We start from the raw sequence: 11285 nt of genomic DNA, 5'->3' as shown, positions 1-11285 counted from the left end.
CGTTTTGCTGGTGAGTAGATACGTCTAAACAAATCAGGTAGACGCAAAGAATGACTATTGCGCGATAAAAGCTTTTTTTTTGTTCAGAGAGGGGAATTATACGCTCAAATGGGTTTTTTTTGGTTCAGTTAGTTTGACCGATCGATATATTCATCATAGAGAGTTGTGAGTGGTGTCAATAAAAAGCCGATCCAGCGCAGAATATGGAGATGAGTGGATTTTTTTAAATTTTGGGTTCTAGAGGGAGTTGTCGAGGTTTAAATTTTTGTAAATATTGAGAATGATTTGCGTTATATATGTTCATATTTTCCCGATGTTTTGCCTAAAATTTAGTCAAATTTGCTAAAATATGCTAAAAATGTTGACAAGAGTGTTTTTTTAACCTTGTGAAGATAGTAGTAGACTTGATTTTAAAAGAAAAATTATTGTTAACTAGTTTGATGTGTTTTCTTTGGCTAAAATTTTGTCTAAGTATTTCAAATTTCAGCCTTTTTCAACCTTTAGTCAAATTTGATTAAATTTTCTAGAAATACACGCCCAAAAACCAATATCAGAATTTTGGCAAACTTCAAAGGGGGCTAGTCTTACTTCCACTTACATTAAGATGAATTAAAATGGGCGTTTTTTATCGACCAAGTTTTCTAGTTTATTATCAAACACGCAGCAATTAAATTTAATTTTTAACTAACAAATTAGCTGATCTATAACATTTGAAACAATTAATTGTTCTCAATGGAAAAAAGCAATAGCAAGGCTAGTTTTGGTCAAGTCTTGGACTGTTGCAATCCAAAATTAGTTCTGACGGTAATCAGTCGGTTTTTTATAAAAAATAATCGACCTATTTTGTTAATTAAAGAACACAACATTTCAAATCAAATCTCACTGGTGATATTGGTTTATTAAGAAGTTCCATTTATTGTATCTAGTTTTTACTCGAAAGCTTGCGGTCGTTTTGAGTTTCGAACTATTTGATTTTTAAATAAACTATGGCTTTTCGAATTCTGGCAACACTTTTCTCTTAATTTGGACAACTTGTTCTTAGTGTCAGCAGATAAAGCATGCTTTATCTTTTTACTGACTAAAAACTAAGTCTTTATTGCTGTTTTACGCGTTTTAATGGTTTTTTTAGACTTTATACTACCAGATTTCACATTTATTTACTTCCAGATTTACTTCCAGGCATTTGCTTTTTTTTCACAGCTCTGTCGTTTTACTCACATTATCGCAATACTGACCATTCACATAACAAATTACTGGCGTTCACAAAAAAGCACAATTGAACGTATCAAAATCTTTAAAGATTCAGATTATGGCTTACATCGGTTTCGTTCGCAAAAGAACAGTAAATTATTACTTGGTTTTGTCTATATTGGACGTTCTTTTTGTAAACGTTAGACATATTCTGAATAATTACAGATTTCCAGTGCCTCTTTAGGACAAATAAATGAACCTAATTTTTTCATTTCGTAGCTATGGCTTTTTTGACATTGAAGATAACTATTTTCGAAAAAACACTTAATTATTTTTTAATTTTACACTCGTTTCTCTTTTTTGTTAACTTTTCACCTAGTTTTATTAATGAGAGGTCAGATTGCAAAAAATTGGCATTCGAAGAAAGCGCAACTGAACGTATTATGAGAGTCATATATGGCTTTACATTATGGACAGCATTTTCTCGAAATTTTCAATTGATTTTTTTTGTTGTCTCTATTAGTTGTACTTTTTTAACCGCATAAAAAATTGAAGAAAGACAGGTCTTTATGCCCTACTATATCAGCATCACTGATAATAAAACGTTTGGATGTTTTCAGTTCATATCTAATGGTTTTCATTAGTTCGAAATCAATTGTTTTTAAAAGTATGAGCGAATTTTTTGCTGTTTTTGTTCTTTTTTGTCCAGCAGCCTTATTATGGACTGGTATCATATCTTTTTTAGTAAATATAATTTTTTTGTTCAGTTTCAGTTTATCTTGGCTTTGTTATTATGTTCTTTTCTTAAAAAAATAGACATTACTTTTGGATGTAATTAATGTTTGTTGCAGCTGTTCGATTTTGTTTTTCGTTTTGCCTCGCTTTCTTATTGTGGCTTTCTTTACTCCACTGAATTTATTGCGTACGAAACTAAATTTTTGTTCATATACCAATTTTTTGTAAAAATACGTGATATTTTGATTTTTTCTATCTGTTCCTCATTTGGTAGACAATTAAGCCAAAAATGTGGATGAGCAGGATCGGAACTTTATGTGCGAACGCACATTACCGAGCCTCTTCATTATTGAGTAAGTAATTATTGCATAGTAATTAGTGACAATTTATCTTTTATCAACATTTTATTTACATTTTCCAGAAACAATTTACAACATTCAAAAATAAGTTTACAGGTTCTTTTATGCAACATTGTATACTACTCTCAAAGCTAGTTTTTCTTTTTATGTTTTACAGAACGTTGTAAGTATGTGTGCATATGTTCGAGTGTGTGTATATGCGTTTGTGGGTGTGTGTATGTGTTTTTGTGTGTGTGCGCGCGTGTGTGTGAGAGCGCGTGCGTAGGTGTGTGGTGTGTCCGTGTGTTCATGTGTGTGGTGTGTGTATGTGTGTGTGAGAGAGTGTGCGTGTGTCTGTGTGTGAGGATGGGTGCCATGTGTCGGATAATTCATCAATCACATCAAATTGGATATCATTATTGAAGAAAAACATCATTCAATTACTTCAGTCCCAAAAGACATTATGAACGCGAACCTCAAAGCCAAGACATATTTCCCATCTCTAGTTGAGGCCTCGACTTATGACAATACTGCCCTGGAGAGATTAGATTATAGATATAAAAATGCCATCCTCTATCATTATTTGTTTTGAAAATAATTCGGCGCGTTCCTTTTTTTCACTGTCTTTTATATTTAGCTCATTGAAATTTTTGTCCTTGATTTCAGTTTCTACTAGCAAAATTTGCCTCGAATTTGGACCAATATTAGAAAATGGAAATCGAATTGAACCACTGTCAAAATCTATTTATTTCACAGATATTTCAGATTCGCTTTTTTCTTAAGCTTTTGATTCTTGCAATTTTTTTCATTATTTAAATTTTTAATATGAAAAAAACTTGCAAAAAATTAAAACAAATCAAAGATTTGGAAAATCAATCAAAATATTATTCCATCGATTTTTTTTTCTAGTGAAGTTTTTTTCGTTTAGCGTTAGTTTTATCTGACGCTATTTTGACCTTGTTAAAAGGTTTTTTTTAAAATGAACATAAAGTTTTTTATGTATTTAATGTTTGTTGTTAATGTTGTTTAATTTTGTTGTTCGTCTTGAATTGCTTTCTTAATAATGGCTGATTGCATCAGTCTTTGGTGGCATTTTTCACTCTACCGAGTCATTTGTGTTGGAAGTAATCTTTTAGTTCATACACATTTAATTTTTTTGAAAAATATTCGAATTTTTGGGGGTTTTCTATCTGTTCCTCATTGGGTAGACATTTATGCCGTAAATGGGGGATGAGCGGGGTCGGAAATGTATGTGCAAAATCATATTATCGAGCCTTGTTTGTTACGGAAATAATACGGCGCTGTCCTTTTTCACTGTTTTTCATATTAGATTAACTGAAATTTTGGTCTTTGATTTTGGCTTCGACTAGAAAAATTGTCCTGAAATATAGCTCAATAGAAGACAATGAAAATTAAACTGAACCAATGTCAAACTCTTTTTAGGTCCACAGTTAAATCAGATTCGCATTTTTTCTCAAGCTTTTGTTTCTTGCAATTTTTTTTCGTTATATGAATTTTTAATAAGAAAAAACTTGTGAAAAATTAAAACAATTCCGATATTTTGGAATTCAAGCGAAATATTATTCCATCGATTAAATAAAATTATCGCTTAGTCAAATTTATGAAGCGTCAGCTTGTTTGGGTTCTGATAAAAAATTGTGCCGAATAAACTTGATCTGTGAAGAGACTAGTCATTTTTGTGAATAGATCATAAAATATTTACGCTGAAATTTGAATACAGAAATATCATTGCACACAGCTTTTTGTAGCACAATAGACATCAAAAAGACATTTATTGCTTAGCAAACGTTGAAAAAATTACTGACCTAGAGACCACAAATAGTTCTCAAGTGACCCGTTTTCATGTGTCTCCAGTTGAAAATATATGTTTAAATTTATGTTTAAGTTTCAATATTTAACAAAAATTTGCACCAAATATAAGAAAAACGGGAAGTATTGGTTTGAGCGTAATTAGTTTGGTTCAATTTTTACGGTGTTTCATGAAGCAGTCCCTTAGAAAATGAGTCCCCATTTTACGACTGGCGAAAAACATAAAAGTAGTAATGCAACTGCTTTGTTCTCAGAACTTTGTCATCAGTAACAAATTTCGTGAAATGGATCAAACAAATCTCCATTTTTCCAAAATGATGGAAAAACATTAAATGGCGATCAATAACAACGTCTAATATCCGGAAACTTGGAGCCGTTTCTTTTTTCCTGCCGCGTTAAAATTCGGTCCCAGATGAAACGCTGAAAGTTGTAATTTTTGTTTCGTTTGCATTCAATATCAAATTCATATTTTCATTCCGATATTTCTCCGATATTTCTACTTGTACGTAAAATAATGGTATTGCCAGCATCAGCTAAGCTGTTTGTTTTGTTTCAATAATTCTCATGGAAATTCTCAAAGTTCTTTGGGTCGGGGAAAATCTGTGTGGAGTTCTCAATTAAAACATTTGATTCGACCTTCATCACTTCGATATACTGTTTCTTATTTGAAAGATACGATTCAATGAGGGTACATAATAAGGTGCCTAATCATTAGCCGATAAAATTTTTGCAACAATAGTTTATGATTAATGATATCGAAAGATTTTTAAATCTAAAACATTCAACAGATTCTCAGTGATGTGTTGTTTCTGAAACCAAATTAATCGTCACTTAAGATGTTGATTTTACTTATGAATTTTAATACAATATTTTATGTGAATTTTCTGGAGATTTTCCCTACTTCTGTACTTCTAGCAATTAAGAGATTGGTCTAAAGCCTGATAGTTCGAATTTATATTCCTCTTGATTGTAGGGTTCCTTTTTGCAAGTATTACAGGCCATCAGCGATATAACCAGTTGCAAACAACTTAATGAAAAATGAAACAAAATTATGGCAACTTTTTTTAAGGTACACTTTAATCACTCCATAGGCATCACGGCTGACTGTTCTTTTGCATTTGATCAAATTTTTCTATTTTCTTTTCTACAGTTCACGGGTCGAGGTTTGGCGGTGAACTTTCTAAAGAAATGCGAATAATTTTCACCGCGTATTTCTTACATCTGTTTATTTTCACCGCGTTCTCGGTATTCTTACAAAAACGACACGTCCATACACGGGTTTGACCCTCTTACCTCCTAAATGTATGCAATTTCTTATTCCATTGCGCCAACTGTCACGTAATTCAATGGTATTCTTTGTGAATTTAAGTAAACGATGGAAAACAAATCCGGTGCAATTTTGTAAGAAATGCGGTTACTTTCGCAGTAAATTTTTGTAAGAAATGCGGTGAAATGCGGTGAATTATTTTTTTCCACCGCATTCGCCATATTCACCGCATTTCTTACATTAACTTGCCACAGACCTCGATGCGGTGAATTTTTGTTAGAAATTCGGTGAATTTCGCGGTGAAATTTTTGTAAGAAGTGTCCGCCAGGCAAACGTGCTAAATGCGCAGCTCTTTAATAGTAAAGTGGGTTTTTTTTCCTTGGGGGTTTATTTCCGAGGTGGTTTATTTCCGCGGGGGTTTGTTTCTAAAATGAAGTGGGGTTTTGTTCCGTTGGGTTTTTTTTCCGCAACCGACGCTCATCCTAATAACCTTCTGTCCATTGACTTATCGGCAGAAGATAAAATTTTGCAAATTTCCTTTATACTTTGCTTGCGCTTTTTAGCAACGTACCCGTATGAAAATTCAACTTTTTCTTTACAATCGTTTTATAACTGGAACATTTTGTTCGTTAAAAGCCATTTTCGACTCCTTATAGTTAGGTAGAATATAGAACCATTTATGAAGAGAACTTATACAGATTTATGAAGATGACTGACGAATAGAAATCGGCCTGGCTTGAACGCAGACCGAGAGCAGGCTCTGCCTTTAAAAAAGATTTCACTCGAATTTGACAAGCGTCCATAAGGTTCCTCTACAAGTTATATATAGTAAACTTTGAGTTATAGTTACCCCTCCCCCTTGATTCATTAAGATTTTTCTAAAGATATGGAGGCCTCGACTAAGGTTGCCACGACACAGTACAAGTTGAGCTGCACAAATTATTCCGATTCGAAATTCTACGGCATTGCCAAATTCTCGCTTGCAGTAGATGTACTGGTACTGGTAGTAGAAGTCGTGGAGCTAGTGGAAGTGGTGGAACTTGTGGAAGTAGTGGAGCTGGTGGAAGTCGTGGAACTGGTGGAAGTTGTGGAGCTGGTTGAGGTGGTCGAACTGGTAGTTGTGGGAGTGGTGGAGGTGGTGGAAGTGGTGGAACTGGTAGTTGTGGGAGTGGTGGAGGTGGTGGAAGTGGTGGAACTGGTAGTTGTCGGAGTGGTGGAAGTGCTGGAACTGGTGGAAGTCGTGGAACTGGTGGAAGTCGTGGAGCTGGTTGAGGTGGTCGAAGTGGCAGTTGTGGGAGTGGTAGAACTGGTAGTCGTGGGAGTGGTGGAAGTGGAAGAGTTTGTGCCAATTGTAAACGCCGTTAAAGTTGAGTTGCGAGAGCTGATTGGTTCATCATCGTCGTCATCAGAGTTTGGCGGTAGCACAGCCATAAGCACAACAAAGATAATGATCAAAGCAATAGCGAGTGCGGAAAAAACTCCAATTAAACATTTCCCTAAAGTGCTCATCCTAATGTTCAATTTTTTTTGTCTCTGAACAACTGAAATGAATCAAACCCTTTTTTATTTCACATGATAACTAAATTATCAACTCTTGATGTAAAATTAACTCACGATGCTAACACACGATTGCCGTTAGAAACCGACAGCTTCAATTAATATAAATGAAGAACGTTTTACTGTTTATGGTAAATCTAACAAAAATTAATTAAATTGATTATATATGCTGTTTCTAACTGAAAGATTGAACGGTCACTTAAGAACTGTTCATGGGACAGACTTATTGACTAATAATTAATTCATACTTGCAGTGTTGTGACAGTTACGATGGTGATCATATTTTTGTCAATAAATGTTGTTTTGCTAATTAGCGAAAGTGGCAATAAGATGACAATCTTAAGTTACACATGAACTTTTCATCAATATCCCAAAAATCTATTTTTTGCTGAAAATGGATTGACAAATGATGATTAACTGCGTGTTTCAATCTTCACTTTTCAATCTAGGTAAATTTAAGCTGCAAAACTCTAGCCAACATGATAGGGGTATTTGGAATAACTTGAATTTCAGAAAATGTATTATTTACTTTTATCTTGCTAACATTACGTGGTCGAAATCCGATAAATGGAGTATATACAGTCGATTTTGTCAGGCATGTCTTATCTTAAAGGCAGCTCTTATCTTAAAACGACCCATGTTTTAAGATAAGAGCTGTAAGCGTTTATGAAAACTTGTTACACTTGGCTAACATAATTCAAATTTGTTTCAAAATTGGAAATTTGTGCGCTCAGTTTTCACAAAGCGTGTTTTTGGGGCTAGCGTAGAAACTGTTGACAATGTTTCGTCACTAATGTCCCTTCCATAATTCACTGGTTTCCACACTCTAAGTAGCACTTTCCAATTAACTAAGACAGTGTCAATTACACCGAAATGAAAGAAAGCCCAAATGGTGATTAATTTCAGAAAGTTCCCTCTCGATACTAACAGCAGATTAAGATGACCTTTAGCAGTTTTCCGATCATACATATCGTTGATCTCAAGAATTAAGCCTTTAAACTGGGTCTCAAGTAAGTACAAACAAAATTCGGGCAATCAAGTTTTAGGCTAATTATATGTTCAAAGTTGTCAAAAGGGGATACGTTTAACCGTAGAAAAAAGTAAGAATTTTCCAAGACATAAGAAACTCATTTCCACGTTTTGGGTAACAAAAATTCATTAGTTAAAATTGTATATGAATCGTGAAAGCTGGGACAGAGTTTTGACACTCAATTCCACAAAAGTTAAGCTTTTTGAAAGATGGTTTTTCGCATATTGGCCAAAAAACAAAAATCGAACTTCGCAATTGCGTTTAACATGAGCAAAACAAATAATGCATTTTCTTATTTTCAAAGTATTTTAGAGATAAAATAATGGAATTCGTGTCCAAGTTAGCTAAGTTGAAATATACGCAAAATTTAGACGTTTGCAATTGAAATAGTTTTCAAAATTCAGAAACACTTTAACATTTTCATTGATATAGAGTTTTGGCTGATGTCCCTGAACACAACCGGGTATGTCCATAGGGTCACAGAGAAGAATGTGCGTATGTGCAGACTTAGGTCCCTTCATAACTTTTACGAGGTCCTATTTGTGCGCACAAAACTGCGCAAGTACAGATTTTCCTTCGTTCACCAGACTTTCATGCCTTCATTTCCAGACTTAAGTGCATTCACATCCTGCCTCATCTTAAAAATATTAAAAATTTGCTATTACGGTGAAGTTGTTTTTTTTGCAAAGTCATAGTTACAGTGTTAGCTCTGTTAGCTCCTGGGGGGATGTTTTTTTTCTGGACAACCAACAAAATGTGGAACTTTTACTGACAACTTCAGTCGCCCACTTCACCCGACAAGGATCAATACTTTTAATGAACTTTGAACTGCATTTTAGAAATTCGGACAGCCGACAGAATGTAGACCACTTACTGACGATTCAAGTTAGTCACTTCACGTGACAGTAATTGTTACCGACGTCTCTTAGTAACCCAATTCACTCGACAAGGATCAAAACCTTCAAAAAAAATAGAACTGCTTTCTACAAATTTGGACAAAAACTCTCAAACCCGGATGAATGCAGCTGAAGGAAATACAGAATATGTGTTTTCCGCCAAACAGAGATTGAGTGTCTGCTTTTCTATATATATATATATATATATATATATATATATATATATATATATATATATAGAATAGTAGACACTCAATCTCTGTTTGGCGGAGAACACATATTCTGCATTTTCTTCAGCTGCATTCATCCGGGTTTGAGAGTTTTTGTCCAAATTTGTAGAAAGCAGTTCCATTTTTTTTGAAATTTTTGATCCTTGTCGAGTGAATTGGTTTACTAGAGACGTCGATAACGATCACTGTCAAGTAAAGTGACTAACTTGAATTGTCAGTAAGTGGTCCATATTCTGTTGGCTGTCCGAATTTCTAAAATGTAGTTCAAAGTTCATTGAAAGTATTGATCCTTGTCGGGTGAAGTTGTCCAGAAAAAACATCCCCCCAAGAGCTAACAGAGCTAACACTGTAACTATGCCAACCGAATCAGCTATATAGGGTATTCCAAATCCGATGGGGTAACTAGTTCTTGAATAACTTCGATAGTGCAACAGTGTTGTGATAAAATTTCATCACTTATAGTTTCGAATACAAGATTGTCAAACAATTCGCAGTTTTCTGAATGACTAGACAACTTTTTTGTCACATTTCTTTGATACTGATTATACAACACATTTACAGAAACAAGGTTGCGGGGAAAATTGTCTAGACCCAAAGGTAGGGCTTTGAACATGTCTTTTGTAGTATCATCACAAGGTAATGATTTTTTTATTCGAGGAAATGTGTAACTGCTGTTATTGCACCGGAGGCCGATTGGTTTGAGTGCTAGCACCATAAATTTATAGCGAATCTAAAACAATAAAAACATCTAAACTCAATTATGTGGATAATTGTTTTCTTGATCTAATTTCCCTTTAATGACAACAAATGTTTTTTGCATTAATTTATGTTTTGTTCATGGCATAAATTTTTTGAGCACTCTGGTCACCGAATGCCGCCCCATCTTCCGAAGTAGTTAAGTGAATAAAATTTAGAGCAAGAGGGGCCTATTAAAAAAATTAAATAGAATAGAAATATTTAAGCACGTACAAAAAGCTCGACATCAATTTCAAAAATGCACAAATTATAAGGTTAGCAGATTTATCTTAAGTTTTAGGAAAAAAATGAAGTTGAAGCATAGCATTTTATATAAATGGTTTAAGTGACAGTTGAAAAATTTGCAATTCTAGTATTTGCAATTCTCAATTGACAGATCCTTGTTTCCCATTATTCCCACTATATTTCATTTTCCTATGAAATTTTGTTGGCATTCCCCATTATGGCATAATTAACATAATTTGAGGCACGGGATATACTTTAAAAGAGCTAGTGGAAAAACCAAAACATATCCATGCTTGCCTTGGTTTCTAAAAAAAATGCTTGTCAATAAAATAAATTAATCTCAAGTTATTGCTAAGCGACCAAATGTTTAAAACTAAAATTCTCTATTTAGTTGTTCAATAATCTTTCTAAGAAAGTGTCGGGTGTATTTGTAATTGATTTGGTACTTTTATAATTGATAAATAAATATACTAAACAAATCAGTTAGATTGCTTTTTACTAAACCAAATGGATCTAGTTGACACAATGGGTTGTGCTCTCCAGAACCAAAAATACGTTTTGTGTCATATTATATGACACATTTCTATTCAGAATCAAACCAACTGGTATTGGGGTTTGATATGAGTTTTCTTTCTAAACCTGTTTGTGTAATTCAATGATTTTCAACTCTGCTTTCATTTAACTCTGCTTTGCATTTAATTATGCTTTTTATTTTTCTAATTGGAGAATAAGTTACACTATCAGAACGCTTTCTGATAGAATTCTAAATATGCGGGTTTTACAGAATAAGTCGTTTACTGGTTATCTGCAAGTTTATTTTTTTTGGGCAGCCCAAATCCTGTTGGAAGCCATTCCAAACAGTAAATCAAACAAATAGATGATTGCTATGACAATCGAAAAAGCTATCAAGGGTCTTCAAAATCCGATTGGGTAACTATTTTTTGAATAACTTCGGTGGTGCAACCGTGTTGTGATAATTATGTATCATTTATGCATGCGAATACAAGATTTTCAAAGATTTAACCGTTGTTTGAATGACCAGACAACTTTATTTGCCACATTTCTCTGATACTTGTTATACAACACAATTACAGAAATTAGATTAAGGGGAAAATTGTCTGGACCCAAAAGTAGAGTTTCGAACACGTCTTTTGTAACATCATGGCAAAATAATGATTTATTTATTCAAGCAGCTGATGTTATCTCATCAAGTGCCGATTGGTATGAGTG

At 33.8% G+C, this 11285-nt stretch overlaps 1 protein-coding gene across 1 annotated transcript; it reads right to left on the bottom strand.

Annotated features, from left to right (window-relative positions):
* Positions 1-2605: 2605 nt before the first annotated feature.
* LOC142356092 (uncharacterized) lies at positions 2606-6965 on the bottom strand. Its single transcript, XM_075408062.1, has 2 exons — positions 6262-6965; positions 2606-2766 (listed from the first exon to the last, which is right to left on the bottom strand). Exon 1 carries the CDS (start codon positions 6868-6870, stop codon positions 6319-6321), a length of 552 nt encoding a protein of 183 aa, XP_075264177.1. The 5' UTR covers positions 6871-6965; the 3' UTR covers positions 2606-2766; positions 6262-6318.
* Positions 6966-11285: the final 4320 nt, after the last annotated feature.

Source organism: Convolutriloba macropyga, unplaced genomic scaffold (assembly GCF_964194025.1).
Source record: "Convolutriloba macropyga unplaced genomic scaffold, txConMacr16.3 SCAFFOLD_5300, whole genome shotgun sequence".
Taxonomy (NCBI): Eukaryota; Metazoa; Xenacoelomorpha; order Acoela; family Convolutidae; genus Convolutriloba; species Convolutriloba macropyga.
The sequence above is the reverse complement of the archived record's forward strand: the minus strand, read 5'-3'. Positions and strand labels throughout refer to the sequence as shown.

Bases quoted from the DNA above. Each gene is read 5' to 3' on its own strand.
- LOC142356092 (XM_075408062.1), bottom strand. From the start codon at position 6,870: ATGAGCACTTTAGGGAAATGTTTAATTGGAGTTTTTTCCGCACTCGCT.